General features: G+C 39.1%; 1 protein-coding gene across 1 annotated transcript; it reads left to right on the top strand.

Moving 5' to 3' along the window:
• The first annotated feature begins 207 nt into the window (after positions 1-207).
• LOC146758928 (uncharacterized) lies at positions 208-4,081 on the top strand. The gene is made up of 2 exons (XM_085511978.1): positions 208-2,578; positions 3,953-4,081. Exons 1-2 carry the CDS (start codon positions 957-959, stop codon positions 3,954-3,956), a joined length of 1,626 nt encoding a protein of 541 aa, XP_085368104.1. The 5' UTR covers positions 208-956; the 3' UTR covers positions 3,957-4,081.
• The last annotated feature ends 17,220 nt before the right edge of the window (positions 4,082-21,301 follow it).

The following is a 21,301-nucleotide window of genomic DNA, read 5'->3' as shown; positions in this document are numbered from 1 at the left end:
GAAGGGAAGGAAGGAAGGAAGGAAGGAAGGAAGGAAGGAAGGAAGGAAGGAAGGAAGGAAGGAAGGAAGGAAGGAAGGAAGGAAGGAAGGAAGGAAGGAAGGAAGGAAGGAAGGAAGGAAGGAAGGAAGGAAGGAAGGAAGGAAGGAAGGAAGGAAGGAAGGAAGGAAGGAAGGAAGGAAGGAAGGAAGGAAGGAAGGAAGGAAGGAAGGAAGTGTCATGGTTTAATAATTTTGTAATTTTTGCTATCAGTATTCCACATCATAACATCATATAAAGCATGAATAATTTTACTGAATCTGCAACTTATCAGAAGAAGACTACATCTCCCAGGGAACAACACGATAGGTCACGGGACCTGGACTCTATATTAACTCTGTCGCAGAACAGACTGACGTCTTTCGAGTTCTGGCATTCAGGGGAGTGTGTGGGAGCCTTCAGCCGTTCGCCTAGATTTACAGTAGGCCTCTCGGTTACGGGACTCATTCTCTCTCCTATTTTGCTTGATTCGTTAGCTCAATTTTCAATTATATTGTATTATATTGTGTTATCCTGTATTTCGATATAGTATTTAGTAAATAAGTGTGCCTCCTTAGATCGTTGCCGCTGTTTTCTTTTCCTAATTAATTTTTTTCCTTTTGGCCTAGGGCCCCTCCGGGGCCCATGGCCCCTGTCACGGGCGCAGGTGGATTTTTAGTTCAAACCGTGACAGATTTTGGTGGAGAATGCGGGCAAATTGAGTTGCTGTTTTTCTGTGTTTTCTTCTGTTGCTCTTTTAGCTTTTAACAGAGCTACGAGTTTTTTTTCCCTGTTAAGGAGCTATCTCGTGTTTGCGATTCTGCACCTGCGAGCTTGACCTTGAAAGTCCAGGCGGACTGCCAATACTCCAGTATATTTTATAAACACTGCTGAGCTTTGTTTTCTTTTACTTTTTTCTCTCTATTGGAGGGAAAAAAAAATGTTTTCTCTACTAAATTTGTTTTACCAGGGACTGTGTGCCATTGGTTCCTTTTTTGAGACGCTCCGAACATATTGGGCCATGTTTAAGCTAGCCACTTTTTCTTATGGAGCTATACAATTGTATAATGGATTGAAAGCATGGTTAGCAATGCTCACTTCGTATCTGTATACAGCTCCAGAGGGAGCAACTAATGCAACTAATTATACAGAAATGGTGATTTTTAAGCGTGCTCCTCTTTCTTTCTATGAATCCTTTATGCAGTTTTTGAATGATCAGTGGGCCACACTCTTAATCTCCCTGATCTTACTGTTGATTATTGTAATAATCTCACTCAGTATCTGGGTTTATAACATCCGGAGGAAGTCTTCCCTAGAACCAGAGAATACTGAGTGGCAGGGAATTGAAGAGTTTCTCAAAGGACAGACATCTTCAGTGTTATGGAGCTTCACTCCTGAACACTTGAAGAATCCTGAGAGTTTGATTGCATATTTGAGGCAGGAATGTTGTGGCTCAGGCAGATCTCAGGAGGCACAAATGATTTTGGGCCTAGCTAATGCTTATTGGGCCTTAGTCAATACCATTCCTGAGAGGGAAGTTTTTGAAGCTGAGAGAGAGAGTCTCAGGGCCGAGAAGGAGAGTCTTAGAGCTGAGGCAGAAAAACTTTGGGCTGAGAAGGTAGAGAGAGAAAAAGCTTTTGAAGCTGAGAGAAAAGATCTCCTGTACCAACGAGACTCAATCTGGTACGAGAAAGAGAGTCTTAGAGCTGACGCAGAAAAACTTTGGGATGAGAAGGTAGAGAGAGAAAAAGTTTTTGAAGCTGAGAGAAAAGATCTCCTGTACCAACGAGACTCAATCTGGTACGAGAAAGAGAATCTTAGAGCTGACGCAGGAAAACTTTGGGATGAGAAAAGGTCCCTGCAATCCCAACTCAACACTCTCCAGTCCGAGCACAGCGCCCTCCAGTCCGAGCACGACACTCTCCAGTCCGAGCACGGCGCCCTCCAGTCCGAGCATGACACTCTCCAGACTGAGCGCGATGCCCTCCGGTCCGAGCACGACACTCTCCAGTCCGAGCACAGCGCCCTCCGGTCCGAGCACGACACTCTCCAGTCCGAGCACAGCGCCCTCCGGTCCGAGCACGACACTCTCCAGTCCGAGCACGGTGCCCTCCGGTCCGAGTACAACACTCTCCAGACTGAGCGCGATGCCCTCCGGACCGAGCACAATGCCCTCCAGACCGAGCACAACACTCTCCAGTCCAAGTATGACGCCGTCCAGTCTGAGTGCGGCACCCTTCAGGCCAAGCATGATGCCTTCCAATCCAACTGTGATGCCCTCCAGTCCGAGCACTACACTCTTCAGTCTGTGCATAATGCCCTCCGGTCCGAGCATAACGCTCTTCAGACTGAGCACAATGCCCTTCGGACCGAGCACAACATTCTTCAGTCCGAGCATAACACTCTTCAGACCGAGCACAATGCCCTCCAGACCAAGCTCAACACTCTCCAGACTGAGCGCGATGCCCTCCGGTCCGAGCATGACACTCTCCAGACTGAGCGCGATGCCCTCCGGTCCGAGCACGACACTCTCCAGTCTGAACACAAAGACCTCCAGTCCAGGTACGACAATCTCCGGGCAGCGCGCAGCGCCCTCCTGTGTAAGCACAACGCTCTCCAGTCTGAGCACGACGCCCTCCAGTCTAGTTATAACGTCCTCAGGGCAGAATGCGACACCCTCAAGTCTGAACCGTATGTACTCCAACTTAACCAACCACCGGGGGCACCAGATACAATGTTGGTTGCCCCTGTAAGAGGGCGAAAAACAAAACGAGTTTCAACTCAGATAGAGAAAATGCAGAAGGAGTTAGAAGAGTGGAGGGAGTTAGGAGAGCAGGACTCAGGAGAGCAGGGGGACTCAGGAGAGCAGGGGGACTCAGGAGGTCAGGGGGACTCAGGAGAGCAGGAGGAGTCAGAAGACCAGAGGAAGTCGGCGGAGCAGAGGTTGTTAGAGCAGTATAAGAAGATGTTAGAGGAGGAGAAGTCAGAGGAGCAGAGAAAGTTAGGAGAGAGAAAGTTAGGAGAGAGGAAGAAGGAGGAAGGTCGCCTGGAGGAAATAACACAAGCGTCAGAGTCAGGGTCAGAGTCAGACGAGGAGCCAAAAGCTAAATTTTCTTTACGAGAATTTCTCGAGTCCAAACTTATAGATGGGGCAGCCTCATCAACACAGCTGCCAACATTAACACCTGGGACTCCTGATAGAGCAAAAGGTGAGCAAAGTATTACGACCATTATTGATCGATCTTTTAAACTGAGTGAAATTCGAGATCTGAGAAAGGATTTCACACGTCAGCCAAAAGAAAATATGGTCACTTGGTTACTTCGCTGCTGGGACAATGGTGCCAACAGTGCGTGGCTCGATGGCAGTGAAGCTCGCCAACTGGGTAGCATTTCCAGGGACTCACGTGTGGACAGAGGTATAGGCACATGCCAAAATCGGTCCTACACCCTCTGGAAGCGGATGTTGATAGCGGTAAGAGATAGATTCCCCTTTAAACGGGACTTGGAGCCTGAGAAAAAGAAATGGACTGATATGGAGAAAGGTATCCAATTTTTGAGAGAAAGGGCTCTGGTGGAAATGCTCTACAGCCCCCAGTTCAATCGTAACAATCCAAACCAATTACATGATCCTGAAGCAGTCCACGTTCCACGACAAATGTGGCGTGACTTTACAAAGGCAGCTCCAGAAAAGCTGGAGAAAAGGCAAGCTCCAGAAAATACCACTTGCATTGGTATATGGCAAAGGGGAAAGAAAGCCCCTTGTAAATGAGCTAATTAGCAGACTTCAGGAGCTTGAATTATTTATAAGCGCTACAGAAGTTAAGCTTTATACTTCAGCCATTGTCCAAATGGGAAAAAAAATAGTGGAAAGGTTAGACAAAGTGGAGGAAACACAAAGTGATATTATTGACAAATTGGCTAATGTGCCTGATGTAGATGAATCCACGGTGGTACCAGATGATGGAAACCAGGATTTCCACGATCGCCTATTGAGAGAGCTAAACAACATGAGTTCCTCTCGACCTGTATCATCGAAAATCTCAACCATAAAAAAGAGACGTCCTCGTATTCAAGCAAATGACAACGATAGGACACCTCGTATTCAAGCAAACGACAATGATAAGACCATACGTTTTGCTTTGTTGTATTTCTTGAGTAATCATGGGGAGGATATAAAGAAGTGGTATAACTCATCCACTTCTGCACTTCAGGCACGAGTGAAAGAATTACAATCCAAAACAACCACCAAGGTGAACTCTTCCAAACGGGGGAAAGTTCCAGTTGCTGCAAGCCGCCGAGGTAAACAATAGAGGGGCCCTGCCCCCAGCCAGGGGGGGGAAAGGGACAACAGAGTATACTGGACTGTGTGGATTAAGTGGCCTGGCACATCTCAACCACAGAAATATAAAGCCTTGGTGGACACTGGTGCACAATGCACCCTAATGCCCTCAAGTCACCAAGGGACACAACCAATATATATCCATGGAGTGACTGGGGGTTCCCAAGAATTGACTATGTTGGAGGCCGAAATAAGCCTCACTGGTAAAAACTGGCAGAGACACCCTATTGTGACTGGTCCAGAGGCTCCATGTATACTGGGAATCGATTACCTTAGGATGGGATATTTCAAGGATCCCAAGGGGTATCGATGGGCCTTTGGGATAGCTGCTGTAAACACAAATGGTGTTAAGCAGCTGTCAACTTTACCTGGTCTGTCAGATGATCCTTCTGCTGTGGGGTTGCTCCAGGTAAAAGACCAAGAGGTACCAATTGCCACCAGAGTGGTTCACAGATGGCAGTACCGCACCAATAGGGACTCATTGCTCCCCATTCAAAAGCTAATTCGCCAATTAGAAAATCAGGGAGTGATTAGCAAAACGCACTCGCCTTTTAACAGCCCCATATGGCCAGTGCGTAAAACCAGTGGGGAATGGAGGCTGACGGTAGATTACCGTGGCCTGAATGAAGTTACACCTCCATTAAGTGCTGCTGTACCAGACATGCTAGAACTCCAGTATGAATTGGAGTCAAAAGAAGCTAGGTGGTATGCCACTATTGATATTGCTAATGCCTTCTTTTCCATCCCATTGGCTGCAAAATGTAGGCCACAGTTTGCTTTTACCTGGAGAGGTATTCAGTATACCTGGAACCGTTTACCCCAGGGGTGGAAGCACAGCCCAACAATTTGCCATGGATTGATCCAAGCTGTTTTGGAACAGGGTAATGCTCCTGAACACTTGCAGTATATTGATGACATTGTAGTGTGGGGCCATACAGCAGCAGAGGTTTCCAAGAAAGGGAAACAGATAATCCAAATTCTTTTGAAAGCTGGTTTTGCCATTAAGCGCAGCAAGGTGAAGGGGCCTGCCCAGGAAATCCAGTTCTTAGGCATAAAATGGCAAGATGGACGTCGTCACATCCCAGCAGATGTGATTGACAAAATCACTGCTATGTCTCCGCCCACAAATAAAACAGAGACCCAATCTTTTCTGGGAGTAGTGGGCTTTTGGAGAATGCATGTCCCAAACTACAGCCACATAGTGAGCCCTCTCTATCAGGTAACACGGAAGAAGAATAATTTCTCATGGGGTCCTGAGCAGCAGCAGGCTTTTGAGCAGATAAAACAAGAAATAGCCCGTGCCGTGGCCTTGGGGCCAGTACGGACGGGACAGGATGTGAAGAACATCCTCTACACTGCTGCTGGAGAAAAAGGTCCCACCTGGAGTTTGTGGCAAAGAGCCTCAGGAGAGACCCGAGGCCGACCCCTAGGATTTTGGAGTCGAGCATATAAAGGGTCTGAGGAGCGCTACACTCCAACTGAGAAGGAGATCTTAGCCGTGTATGAGGGGGTTCGGGCTGCTTCTGAAGTAGTTGGGACAGAGGTTCAGCTTCTTCTAGCACCTCGCTTGCCAGTAATAAACTGGATGTTTAAAGGACAGGTTCCCTCCACCCATCATGCTACTGATGCCACTTGGAGTAAGTGGATTTCATTAATTACTCAACGAGCTCGAATGGGAAAACTCAGCCGTCCTGGAATTCTAGAAGTGATCATGGACTGGCCTGAGAGTAAAAAAATTGAAAAACCACCTACAGAAGAGGTATCACGTGCTAAAGAGGCACCACCATACAATGAGCTACCAGAAAACGAAAAGAAATTTGCCCTATTCACAGATGGATCATGTCGTATTGTAGGGAAGCATCGCAGATGGAAAGCTGCTGTATGGAGCCCCACACGACAAGTTGCAGAGGCCACCGAAGGTAAAGGAGAATCAAGTCAATTCGCAGAGGTAAAGGCTGTTCAGCTGGCTTTAGATGTGGCTGAACGGGAGAGGTGGCCAATGCTTCATCTTTATACTGATTCATGGATGGTGGCAAATGCCTTATGGGGGTGGTTGCAACAGTGGGAAAATGATAATTGGCAACGAAAGGGTAAACCTGTTTGGGCTGCTGAACTGTGGAAAGACATTGCTGCCCGAATAAGGAACATTGTTGTAAAGGTGCGCCATGTAGATGCTCATGTGCCTAAAAGTAAGGCTACTGAAGAACATAAAAATAACCATCAGGTTGATCGAGCTGCCAAAATTGAGGTGGCTCAAATAGACTTGGACTGGCAGAACAAGGGTGAATTATTCCTAGCTCGGTGGGCCCATGAGACTTCAGGTCATCAAGGAAGGGATGCAACATATAAGTGGGCCAGAGACCGAGGGGTGGACTTAACTATGGACGCTATTGCTCAAGTTATTCATGATTGTGAAACATGCGCCATAATTAAACAAGCCAAGAGGATGAAACCTATTTGGGGGGAAGGGCGATGGCAAAAGTATAAATATGGAGAGGCATGGCAGGTTGATTATATCACCTTGCCACGATCTCGCAATGGTAAGCGTTATGTACTCACCATGGTGGAGGCAACCACTGGGTGGCTCGAAACATACGCAGTACCCCATGCTACCGCCCGAAACACCATATTAGGGTTGGAAAAGCAAATCCTGTGGCGGCATGGCACTCCAGAAAGAATTGAATCAGATAATGGGACCCATTTTAAAAATTCCCTTGTAACCACTTGGGCCAAAAATCATGGCATCGAGTGGATTTACCATATTCCCTATCATGCACCAGCTTCTGGTAAGATTGAACGATTCAATGGGTTGTTGAAAACTATGTTGAAAGCAATGGGTGGCGGAACGTATAAAAACTGGTTTACCAGTTAGAACCATTTAGCAGAAGCCACCTGGTTGGTCAACACTCGAGGATCTAGTAATCGTAATGGTCCTAACCAATCCAGCTCCCTACGTACCGTGGAAGGAGATAAGGTTCCTGTAGTACACATAAAGAGCGTATTGGGAAAGACAGTTTGGGTCCTTCCAGCGTCTGGAAAGGGCAAACCTCTCCGGGGTACTGTCTTTGCCCAGGGACCTGGGTGCACGTGGTGGGTGATGGACAAAAATGGGAATGTTCAATGTGTACCACAAGGGAATTTGATGTTGGGGGAGTGCAGCCAATGATTTTCTTGTAGATATATAGGTAGAGGCTCAGAAAATATTTCAATTAGGTACAGAATAGTTCAATTAGGTATAGGACTTAAGATAGAGTGGATCAATGTTAAGGAAACACTTTTCTCTATATACCTTAATTAGGCATTCTGTAAGCAAGTTTTCCATCTGGACTCTATATCCTGCACTGGCCATGCATGTGTAGAGCACACATGGAAAGAAGTATAAATCAAAAGGAAAATCTGCTGTGGTGGCTGGGAAAGGATGAGTGCACCTTGATGTGGGGGACGCCCTACCAGCGCTGCCTTTCCCCTCTACCGCTGACATGTTTTCTTTTTTCTGGCAGTTTTGCCATTTTCTCAAAATTAATAAATAGTAAATTAGGTTATAGAGTTTTGTTCTCAACTTAGGGATTTGTATGGAATAAATATAGATTGTTGAGAAAAAAATAAGGTTGCTGATTATTCACAATTATACATATGAGTGTGTATGTATGTATAAATATAATGTAATGATGTAGAATAAGGGGTGGAATGTCATGGTTTAATAATTTTGTAATTTTTGCTATCAGTATTCCACATCATAACATCATATAAAGCATGAATAATTTTACTGAATCTGCAACTTATCAGAAGAAGACTACATCTCCCAGGGAACAACACGATAGGTCACGGGACCTGGACTCTATATTAACTCTGTCGCAGAACAGACTGACGTCTTTCGAGTTCTGGCGTTCAGGGGAGTGTGTGGGAGCCTTCAGCCGTTCGCCTAGATTTACAGTAGGCCTCTCGGTTACGGGACTCATTCTCTCTCCTATTTTGCTTGATTCGTTAGCTCAATTTTCAATTATATTGTATTATATTGTGTTATCCTGTATTTCGATATAGTATTTAGTAAATAAGTGTGCCTCCTTAGATCGTTGCCGCTGTTTTCTTTTCCTAATTAATTTTTTTCCTTTTGGCCTAGGGCCCCTCCGGGGCCCATGGCCCCTGTCACGGGCGCAGGTGGATTTTTAGTTCAAACCGTGACAGGAAGGAAGGAAGGAAGGAAGGAAGGAAGGAAGGAAGGAAGGAAGGAAGGAAGGAAGGAAGGAAGGAAGGAAGGAAGGAAGGAAGGAAGGAAGGAAGGAAGGAAGGAAGGAAGGAAGGAAGGAAGGAAGGAAGGAAGGAAGGAAGGAAGGAAGGAAGGAAGGAAGGAAGGAAGGAAGGAAGGAAGGAAGGAAGGAAGGAAGGAAGGAAGGAAGGAAGGAAGGAAGGAAGGAAGGAAGGAAGGAAGGAAGGAAGGAAGGAAGGAAGGAAGGAAGGAAGGAAGGAAGGAAGGAAGGAAGGAAGGAAGGAAGGAAGGAAGGAAGGAAGGAAGGAAGGAAGGAAGGAAGGAAGGAAGGAAGGAAGGAAGGAAGGAAGGAAGGAAGGAAGGAATTTTTATTTTTTTTTCTTTTTATACTGTATATTTTTTATACAGTTTATACTTTAACTGCTTGGAAATGTCTTCAATGTGATAAGTTTTTGCCTAAGTGGAATGAAGAAAAAAAAAAAACAAAAAACACTGGAAAATCATTAATGTTGATATGTACATAAAGGGAGAGAACTTTCGTGTCAATCAGATTATTTGCTGAAAAAAATTAAAGCAAAATGAAACAGCCTGATAACAAATAATCTATTTCAATTAGAAATGAAATGATCTGTTTAGAATTAGTATTTAATTACAAGCAAGTGTTACAAGGGCTGCAGCTGGGAGCATTTAACTTAAATACAGGAGTCCTGTGCAAGCCAGGATGTGGACCCTGTTGGAGACTTTTACTTAAGTCAGGAGGTTCATTATGGGTTAGAAAAATATGGAGGCTTTCCCTTAGGCATTATATGCAGAAGTAAGACTAGAAGATGCTGTCTCATAATGGTTAATTGAAGAGACTGCAGATGTTTTATTTAGTTGCAAATCTGGCACCAATATTTGGATAAGACACAGGCAGAATTTCATTCTTTTGTGAATGTACAGCAATGATAGAGTGAGGAGGCACAACAGTGTTCATGGAAAACAAACAAACAAACAGGAATTTTGAACAAAATGAGTATGCTAGTGCCAATTTAGTAATTTCTCTACCTCAAACTTAAATTTGTATGACAATGTAGAATAAGGAACCATTCAACAACAGAACAATAAATTCCCCCTCCACTCTCCCAAACAAAACAAAACAAAACAAAACCCAGCCACCTACCTGCTCACATGCAGTCTTTGCTGTACTTCATGAGATAAGCTTCTCTATTCTAATCCCACTGTACAGTTCATTGTGGCTCATTGTAAAACTCTCATATGTTCTTTCATGACAGAAAGCAAATCAGGATGCCTTTTACATGCAGGGCCCACTCTGAGATTTTAGGAGTGGAGGCAAGCTTTTGAAGAGTGTACTGGGTTGCATTGAAAATACAGGACTATTGACTAAACTAGCCTTCATCAATTACACATGTAGAATAACATCTATCAGAGAGAAAGCTTGAAGCAAGTGCATGCTTGATTCACTTCAGAAATGTTGGTTTGCACTTTTCATTCACAGTCATCTGCCATCGATCAGTTAATTCCTCCATCAAAACTTGTTACTAAAAGGTAAACTCCACTGGGTAGCACTAAGTGTTGTTTGACAAAATGCTAAGTGCATATCTAAGGTCTTAGTACCATGTAAAAATGTCATGATCACCTGACACAAAGCACTGCTATGTTACAAATTCATGCTAGTGGTTCAGATTTGTTTAAAAATTTTGATAGATGTTTTGTGCCAACAGATTATCTAACAAATCTTATATTGTGTCAGACAAAAATGCCAGTCTGAAGGACAGCTCCTTAGGACCATTGTGGTGCTAAGAAGCAGGTATTGTTTTACTATTGCACTGGATGCATGGAGGGATAACTCCACCAAATCATACATGCCTGGTACAAAAGATCTGCAGCCTACATACACAAGCCTTTGCTTGTGTTACACATGCAAAGGTTTTCCTAGACAGTACACACACATTCAATACATCCCCTGAAATAATTAATATAGGGATCCTCCTCCTTGCACACATCTCGGCCTTTTTGTGGTGGTGGTCCTGGGATCCCCTGATGGTCATCTCCATGGGCCCTTTAATTGACGTCTCTGGTCTTTTTACCTCAGTAGAGATAGAAGGTACCTTTTGTGGGAGGCTTTGCTGACCATTGACCAAGTACTAGTTGAAACCAATTATTATCTTCATAGTAGACTTGTGGAGTGGTCTTGCTATGAAGGCAGGAATCTTCTATAAAAATCTATTATTTCCTGTTATCTAAAATGATCACAACATGCCACAACAATTTCACTCATCCTGCAGCTAATGCAAAGTAGTCATGATAAAGATACAAACACAACATAAAGACTCTGTTGGCTGCAGTGGCTCATTTAACAGGAAAATATTTTGATTCCAGTCTTACATATATTCGACTGGCTAATTCGGAACTGCAATAGATTCAGTATTATTTATAGAACAGCAGCTTGTCTTCCAGTATCAAAGAACTAAAATAAACAAGCAAACAGAAATATAACCAAACATGTTAAATTATAATGTGATTAAATAAAATACATTCACATCCTGTGAGACAAGTGACAAGCAACCTCTACAAGAGCAGCAAAGCAGGGATGCTGGATGTGGATTTGCCGCAGTTGCAGAATGTGATTGATACTCATTCTGCTCAGTGGAAGCAACTTATTTTCTAATTAGTTACTCTCTTCAGCATATTTACAGCATGTATCTTTTTGGTGACATGCTTCTTGGGAATAAGTTTCCAAGAACTGGCTTCAATTCATCAATATTATGTGACATAAATGAAATTATCTGTCTTATGACAGTATCCTCTCCAAATAAGGATTATAAAAGTTGATTTTTTAACTTGCAGAGATATCTGCAATTAATCTATTGCATTATTTGTGTTTCCTTTATATGAGGCATGTGCAACATGTGGCCCAGCACAGATCACAATGCGTCCCAGACCATGTCCAGTGCCTTCATGTTGGTGGCTCTTCCAAACTATCTTTGATTCCAGGGGCACAACCATCAGACAGCAACAACTCAATGTCAGTGCACTATTAACCCTATCTGGGCTGAAACCAGGGCATGGGATGCAGTGAAGTGTTAACTCAAATTATGGCAATAATTTTATGCATTTTGATACACTGGCTAAATTCAGCCCTGCAAACAGTAAGAAATATGCAGCCACATTTTGCATTATGATAAATGAATTTGAGAATAGATTTCAGGATTGCCAAAACAGTCAACAATTTGTTTATGTGCAACTACATTTTCAGTCAACATAAATACATTAGTTGTGAATTTTCAAATGGGATGTATGGAGTTCCAATCCAAATTGGGTCATGCCTACCTACCAGACTTTTATAATCCCTCTCTTACCCCTCACTTTTTTTTTACCCCTTATGTCACCACCTTTTTGGCAGTATATATATTCCAGTATAGTACCAATGCTGCATTATGTTTTGTTGCAACAGATGGCAGCAGAGGGGCAGCGTACTGGCATATAACATGGAAGTTGTTTTGAAGCAAAGGTGTGAATTCTTCTGAATTCTTCCATGCAGAAATAACAGCACCCACTGACATTCACTTACTGAGTATTTATGGAGACCAAACAGTGGATGTGAGCACAGTGAGGGGTGAGTGGTGAGTTTCAGCAATGGCAATATTAACAGTAGGCCACAAATGATTGTGAGCGCAGCATGCACACTGTTGTCCATTGCTGGAGAAAAATCAAAGTTAATAGTAATGAGTATGTTTTAAAGGAGTATTCTGTAGTTGAAAATTTTCTCAATCAATTTGTGTTGGTGTTGTCTTTGTATCTATTGCAATTTCCATGCAAATAATTGGAGCCATTAATTTTAGAGCAACAATTGTAAATGTGGCTCTAGATGATTCCTATTTACTCAGTGCAGCCCAGTCAAGCCAAAAGAGTGGACACCCATGCTATATATTATTAGCAGTTGTTAAAGAGGTAGATCCTGGACCCATAAACAACAGAGGTTCCTTTTTTGCCAGGCGCCATACAGAAATAAACAGAAATCCTGTGCAGTATGAACTGGAAACAGCAAAGTCATTTGTCTATGCCACATCACAGTTTCCAGACTAGCAAGCGTACAACAAATTAACATGGTCATCTGTCTTGTGAATACACTCATGCTGAAAACAATAACTGATGGTAATGAAACTGAAATTTAGAAAGATTAACACATGTGGGCTGTTTCAGGAGTACAAGGTGAAATAGAAATGGTTCAAAGCCAAAATATTACAGGAGTGATTTTGATGAAAGACCAGTTGTAGCACAAAATTGGAATGAGACAAGGGAACAGATGATGAGACTCAACTTTTCTGTGCAAAATCTGAAATAATAAGAACACCCTGATGGGACAAACACAGGGCACTGCATTTTTAAAGGAAAAATTAAAAGATGAGAACAAGTACACAGAATTGCCCATTACTTATGAATAAAACAAAAGTAATACTTTTTAAGTCTGACATTTCATATTATGTACATACTTTTAAATTACTTGACCACTGTTCTTTCTAAAACTACTTATTTGACAGAAAATTTACCTGAAGAAACAAGCTGAATTAAATAGGATTTTTCCACTTTTACAGACTGCAAGATTTTATATAAATTATTAATAAAAACCTAAAAAAGAAAGAAATTATGCTAATTGTCTCTTCCTTAAAGGAGAACAACAGAGTAATGTTGTTTGTTTTGCTACTTTCCTTTTCTTAGTATTTAGATTCTTATATTCAAAGGCAAAAGAATGCAAAATAATGATCTCCAATGTGAATTCCATTGAGTTTACTGAAAATTATCAATTATTACTTAAACATCGTAATTCACCACTGTTGTATTAGCTAGCTTGGCTAGCAGGTAGTTGCTAAAACACTTTGAGAAGTGTGAAGTATACCTTTCTCCAGCTGCGGTGAAAACTGCAGCTGAACACAAGAATGAGCAAGATATAATTAAAAGGAAGAGTATCTGTAGGTTTTGGGGGGAAAAGTTTGAACACAAGATTTTTCCAACAGAAACAGTGGTCTCATGTCTCCTGTCATTCATAAGACAGTCTATGAAGTATAAATGTGGGTCAAATAGGAATAAGCTTTTCAGAAGAATGTGTGCTTTAATAATGATTCACAAGTTTCTATTGTACAGTACATTGTTTTAAATTTGACTATAAGTTATTTCTTTAATCAAAATTTAGAAGGAAGTACATGCAAAGGGAGAACGTTTTCCTACCTTTCCTGATAAACATATAACAATACATAATTCTAAACTAAATTGTTTGTTACATAAACAAAGGAATTATAACAGTATTTTGTTTGTTGTAGACTATCTATCTATTTTTTTTTCCCCCCCCCAAAAATTCTCAACAGTGCCCTTTCAGGATGCACACACACAAGGCTATCTCAATTTCAGATCTAGCAAGTCCAGCTTTTGCTTTATTTTATTTTATTTTATTTTATTTTATTTTATTTTATTTTATTTTATTTTATTTTATTTTATTTTATTTTATTTTATTTTATTTTATTTTATTTTATTTTTCCCGATTAGGAAAGTGAGAACCAGCTACAACTCGTAATCAAAGCAGCACCATTCCCTTCAGGGTTGCTAACCGTGGAAAAGTGACCTTACTCTGGGCAGTGCTGCCTATTGTCATGGTGACTGCAAAGTCTGTAAGTGAGAGTTGCTCTTCTCTCCTTTGTAATCGAGTCTTTTGATACACTTGGTAGTGGAAGCTGCTTTAGTGATTAGCAGCCTCTGACAGCTGGCTGATGCAACTGGAGATTTTTAAGTGAGGAAAAGTACAAATAGTTGAATAGGAAAAAATAAGTTTTGTTAGATGTCATGATGTGGCATTGCTAAGTGATAGTTAGAGTTCTTGGTAATGGCATTCTTATAGATGAAAATCAAAGTATTGACAAAACGAAATTGGATCGTTTAAATAAATGAAAGAATTTTTACACATAGCAATGCATAATCTATAGCATACTTCAGTGAAGCCAAATTCAGACTATATCAGAGATCCATTTGATCAAACTTGCTCTGTTCCTTGTCTTGTAAAATATTAAATTACTAGGTGACAATGTAATGTGAATCCACAGATGAACAACACTTACACTTGTGTAAGTGTTTACACTACATATAGAGCTGCTTATATAGAAATTATCTGGTCTTGGGAATATTTTCAGACCACAATCATTCAAAATCAATGTATTTTGAATTAACATTCGAAGAATAACAAATTGAAATCCAATAATAGAACAAAAAAGAAGTATCAGTATAGTTTAAGCTGAAATTTCTAAAGAAAAAAAGTATCAAAGCCAAGTTTTGCAGTTGAATTTTGAGGCAGAAGGTGTCATGTTTCAGAAATGTCTTTTTCCAGGATGCGAATGAGGCAGACATATCTCACAGATCTCACTTTTAGAGCAGATAGAATCGGAGGATGCATCGGATCCCAGGAATTTGTGAGCAGAAAGAGAGAACTTACTGTTGTTGCAAGTGGCAAAGCATGGCTTTCAAATGATAAAGTTCAGCAAGGATTGAAAGCTTTCAAAAAAAAACAAAAAACCAAAAGCCAGAAAACAAAAAAACCAAAAAGAACAAAGAAAAAAAAAACAACAAACAAACAAACAAGAAAAGTTCTTGACAAGACCAAAATAATTTTCCAAAATTAAATTTCCAGCAATTCAATTTTCAGTTTTCTCTGTTGAAGACATAGAAGATCTCATTTCCTGATGCTGAAGCTTCCTGGTTGGACCTCCATTAGATGGAAAAAAGGAGGAGGACCAGAATAAACATTGAAATAACTGAGAAAAGAACTTATTTGCTATACCTATCCACCACAATAAATTTAGAATAGTGAGTACTTGAATATTTCTTGTGGCTTTCGGTGATCAGACAGACTGTTCCTACCTGTACTTTTACAGCTGCAAAAACACGGTGGAAAAGCAATGACTTTTATGCCACTGAATAGGTTCAGGAGTTGCTACAACAATGCCTTAAAACTGCAGATGAAAAAGAACCTCTTAATCTGAAAAAGATACTATTGAAGACTGTTCTGATCTGTGCAAATCATCAAGCATAGTTTACTATAAAACAGAATCCAAGTTTATGACTGCCCAAATTATATTTTTTCAGAACACCATTTAAAGTGTCATGATATTCTAGTGGTTTGATTGAAAAGGTAAATAATACCTGCTGCTGACAGCTAGCAAATGATCTACCAGATGCTTGGGATCTGCAGCTACAGATCCTAGCCACGATTTTAGAATGAAGGTTTAAAATATCTTCCCTTCAACAGCAAAAGAAATGACTCATTAGTACTATAAAGAAAGAGCTGAAGACACATCTCTAATATGTATAATACTCTACATCTCTCGTTAGCTCTAGTCATTAATAGTCAGGAAGGAAGGAATTGCCAGACTGATAGATATGCTTTTTACATCTGTAGAACAAAGTGATGTGGTTTGTTTGCAGATCTTCTCTCTGTTTTTGGTCTGCCCTTGGCTTCCCCTGAACTCTCTTCCAAAGAAAAAGATTAAGCTCAAATTTCAGGAAGACTGTTTCCTTTTTAATTTGAAGTCTTTATTCACAAGAAAACTATTTTAGGTTCCTAAAAGATAAATCAGAGGAAAACCTGTTGCTTTTAAGCTACATATGAAGCTTCATTTAAATGACAGAGCTTGCATGTTTTTTTAATACTGTAGGTCAAGATGTACATTTTCAAGGAAAGTTACAATGTTAAATACTACGTGCTTATTTAACAAGGTGGAAGGGGTAATCACTTATTTGATGAGTCTGAGTTCCAAATTAATAGTTGTATTTCACTTGCAACTTTGTTTTAGCTATTATGTATAATATACACGAGTGTATATTTCTATATGTGACACATATATCTCATCTACAATAAGAAATAAAATGCGGCTTTTCTCGATAAAATAGTATATCCACTATGACTTGCAACATATTATACTGCTTGTCAGATGGTACAGATTGTGTACCTAGTGTTTGCTTTAACAAGACACACAATTTCTTGAAAAGTGCCTGAAATAAAAAACGTATTATTAAAGAATTTTCATTTCAGAAAGTACATCCCTGTGTGAGCTTGAGTGTGATATGGAATTGGAAGGAAAACTATATATATATATTTTATTCCCAACCATTCAGCTGAAGCAGCATAAATTAAGTCTGATGCATTCCAAATTGACAAAATCATGCAGGAAATAAACACCTCTGTGGAAATTTTAAACATGATGGCTTATATTACTTATATTACTTCAGTAGCATCCTTTTCAGAGGGTTTTTTGTTGTTGTTGTTTTGTTTTGTCTTGTTTTTAAAGTCTGTAATACCAATAACCTTGCAAACCTAAAACATTCATTTTTGTTGTTAATAGCTATAATGTGTATAATTTTGGAATGCTGTTCTGTTTATGGAATCCATCAATTGGCAAAACTTTAAAGAATTATGGCCTATTGTAAGCTTATTGGGAGAAGTACAGTTCAAGTGTTTTAATGGGTCAGAATCAAATTTTATATATCAACAAAAATATTTTAGAAATGTGTCATTCAGTTGCTATATTTGTTGAGAGTTATTCAAACAGCTGAGTCACAAAATAAATAGCTGCAAATAATTGATAATACGTTTTATGTTGAATTCATGGCATCGATGACTTTCCGGTTTTATACACTCTGATCCAAAAATGAATAATAAATTCACATCTTATTTAAAGTCAATGGGAGTTTTAGCAGGCTTACAATGAAGATGAGATAATTAAGGACTTTGAGATTTGGCCTATGTTGAGAGATTACTTGGATCAAAAACTTCAGAGGATAAAGCCTCTACTTAGCTCTTTCTGATCTAGTGTTATGTGATCACTGTTTTTTAGTTTGTTTGCTTGTTTTTTCTTGTTTTGTTTTGTTTGTTTGTTTGTTTGTTTAATATCAGACCTAGGCTTAAGTCAAGAAAAATCCAGAAAAAAATAATACAGAGACTGCACTGTTTTCCTCTGGACATTAGTGATCTGTCAGCTTGTGGGACAGTTGTTTTATTACATTACCATATACTTAACCTTTAACCTTTATGTATAACAAGTAGGAAATTATTTCTGTTGTATTCTTTGTGACTTATGAGACATGGATTGCTGCAAAACTTGCTATTTGTCATCACAGGAAGAATTTATAAGGTTTGAGTTGAAAAGTTTTCTTGACAATCATTTTCATTTAGCCATGAAAATGCGATCTACAGGATTTTACAGGTTTAAAGGAGAACATTGCTTTCTTGGATTTCTGAGATCATCAATCTAAAGGAAAAAATAACAGAACTCTTTATTACCAGAGGGATTTTCTTTAATATGTCAACCTCGTAGCCATAGGAAATCAGTGGCTGCAAGGGACATTTTCATGTACAAGAAAGTTATAAACTACTTATTCTTTTATGTTTGCCAGCAAATGGCAAAACCAACATATCATGGTCTAGTAGTACTAGCTTACATCAGTGTAAACTCATTGACCTGAAAAGCAATTCCACCAGTTTTCAGCAGAGCAATGAACCATCAAAAATTTCTGCAATTTTTTTCTTTCTTTCTTTCATTTTTTTTTCCCCATACATTTTCATCAAACTTGCTAAAGATATCAGAAAATCAAAGAAACTAAGCCAGCTGCAGAAGTTGATAACCTGAATGCATTACAATCCAAACTTCTTTATCTTAAGCTCTCTTCAGACAGTATGAACTCAATGAAGGTTGTCCTAAAGTTACAAGTGGAAGAGCTGCCTACTGATGCAATGAGAAAAATGTAACAAAACTAAATACTTGATTGAGACTTTGTTCAATAAATTGATCTTACAGCCTCACACCATGACTACAAAACTATCTGCAAGAAGAAAAAACAGCCAAAACTGAAAACAGGGATACATTTAGCCTTTCCTCTAACCAGTAGTAGGTTGGTAGGTAAGACTATAAAAATAAGTTAAATGGATAGTAATACTTCTCTATGATATTTTAACTTATTCATATGTGATTTTCATAGGTTAAGGATTTCATGACACAGAAGTCCCATTTTCCTGTTTTCTTCAGAATTTGTTCCATTGTTTTCCCTCCTTCTCCTTCAAGAAATTCCCAAATGTAATTGCATTCAGGATGAAGAGCTACCTCTTTTTTATTTCAAAGCTGTCACTTTCTAGGTATTCCAGAGCTGCCATTTTCTAGTTTTGTTTGGTGTACCACTGTTTTGGTGTTGGAAAAGATAATGAACAATCATTTCATGCTTTTCTAAATTACTTGTATTTTTTAATAGAACTGTATAATATTGCATTTAAAAAAACAAACAAACAAACAAACAAACAAACAAAAGCATATTTCCTTATTAAATCCCTTACATCTGTCAATATTTGGAAGTAAAATCTAGTAGTGGAAAATTAAAATGTGCAATTTAAAATGCAGGAACTTTTCTTCAGTGATGGATCTACCCAAGCAAAATTTCCCTTTTCTGAGAGTTTCACTTAGCAAATGATTTCTGTCCAGACTGAAAGCCTATTGAAGTTGAAAAAAAAGTTTTTGTTGATGATCTTCCTGAAATTGTTTATGAACCCTCTCCAGATCTCTTCTAGAAATGATGAATTTCTGGAGGTTCTTTGCTATTCATTCATTATGAATGAATAACAGTTTATATTTGACATTGCTATAGATTCTTGACTGTATTTTGTGCCACATTTTTCATACTCTTTACCTAATTATTAAGCCACTGCATCAGTTACATATAAATAAAAAACTGGTTTTAAGTAGACTGTTAATTTAAGACAATATTTTTATATGCTTAAACAAATAACGCCTCTAATTTTGTGAGCAATGATACTTCCTTTTTCAACTTTGTGACGATGGATTTCATATAAGCTGTAATTTAGATTTTGGAAAGGATAACCATTTCCTGATAAGACGAGGAGAAAAATCTACCATATTAATACCATATTATAAATATACTTAACATGACAAGTAATTGAGTGCACTAATGTTAAAACAACCTAAGAAACAAACATATTAACGGTAAGATTTAAAACATTTGGCTTTATTTTTCCTCATATCATTTTTAACAACAAAATAGCTGTTGTTCAGCATTTGTTTCCATCAGGCTGAAAAACTTCTGCAGGCTTATGATTTGCCTTCAAAGATCCTAGTTGTTCACAGTGGGAATGGGAGGAAAACTCACCCCCTACTTCCCTCACATTCATATTGAATGTAAACAAAATGTTAACAGAAGTATAGTCATGCTTATACATATGTGTTTAACCTCTAATTATGCTTCTTCCTAAAGGCACCATGTCAGACAAACAAGCAAACAAACAAACCCTGGTATGTTTGTATACTGTATATAAGCTGTTTTTTTAAAATTTATTTTTATTTGTTTGTTTGTTTGTTTTTGGAGAAAAAGGATCTATTTATATGAATCTAACTTTTAGTACATGTAATTCTGGCAAGAGCACTTGAGGCTAAACGTGATCTGAAGCTAGAAATAAAACTTTAAGTAAAAAACATATAATTAAAGCTAAACTGTGGATATGAAATAAAGATATGCATATATCTCCATATTTGTGATTAGATACTATGTCCAACATTATCTAGTAGGCATACAAGCTACCAAAGTAAAAAGGTAAGTGTTGTCTTGGTGCATAAGGGAGAGAGCTAAATCACTGTAGCCAGATTTACTGGAGATGCACTGAAATCAATCTCTTTAAAAGACATTTTAAGGACATAAACAAGTGTTGTATATACCCACAGCAAAATTAAACACAAAAACATATTGCCTCTGAGGCAGAACAAAATAGTTTCTTGCAGAGAGCAATATTGCAGTGTCACAGCATGGATTTTGAATTCTATTTCAGTGAAGAAACTCCAAGAAACAAAAACACATTAATAATAAGCTTCTGCCTGTGATAATGGAAGTCTTGAAAATCTTGATTTTAGTGTGCTAAGTAAGTGAAGAGATATTCTTTTATTGTTTTTCTTTCCTTGCTTGCTTGCTTGCTTGCTTCTCTCAGGTTTTTTTTTCATGCAAAGCAGCACTACATTCTATATCTTACTAGTGACCTTGGTAAAACATTACTCCAGTTAGTAGTCAGAAATAGGGAAGATATTAAACCCTTCAGTCATCAGAAAATGTTTCTTATTTTCTAGTCTTTGTCACCATGTCCTTTCACTTCTCAGTTTAACTGAACAAATACCTTATATTGCATCAAGTAATTGACAATTTTACAGAATCAAACACAGAAAGAAAGAAACAGCAGTTCTTTTTAACCTATTTCCCATATGAGAAATCCGAATCTGTTAGATGAGAACATTTTAATGTGATATCACAGAATTGCAATGTATTTCCTTAAAAACATGCAACCATTTTCTATTTATTTTACCTGTGCACACACATGCCTATTATAGTCATTGTCCCACCTGTGCACTACCATCAAATAAGGCTTCCTTTGAAAAAGACAGGTAAGTATTTTCCCCATTAGACTGGGGGTATTCATTAGCACTTGGATGAAATCATGTGTAGGTGTGTTATTCAGGAATAAAAACAGACTCTGAGATATACAGTTCTCAGTTGTTTAGTCTTCTTGCAACGGGACATGGGATACTTTCAAAGTTGAATTGTGTTTTAAAAAATAATCCTGGAAAAATCTCTTGCTTTTGCGCCCATTTCCTAACCAACATTTTTTAGAGTCACTGTGACTCCTTTGAGATCTGTGTCATATTCATTG

This window comes from Coturnix japonica, chromosome 11, assembly GCF_054131305.1.
Source record: "Coturnix japonica strain WE chromosome 11, WE-NBRP24, whole genome shotgun sequence".
Taxonomy (NCBI): domain Eukaryota; kingdom Metazoa; phylum Chordata; class Aves; order Galliformes; family Phasianidae; genus Coturnix; species Coturnix japonica.
The sequence above is the reverse complement of the archived record's forward strand: the minus strand, read 5'-3'. Positions and strand labels throughout refer to the sequence as shown.

Bases quoted from the DNA above. Each gene is read 5' to 3' on its own strand.
- LOC146758928 (XM_085511978.1), top strand. From the start codon at position 957: ATGTTTTCTCTACTAAATTTGTTTTACCAGGGACTGTGTGCCATTGGT.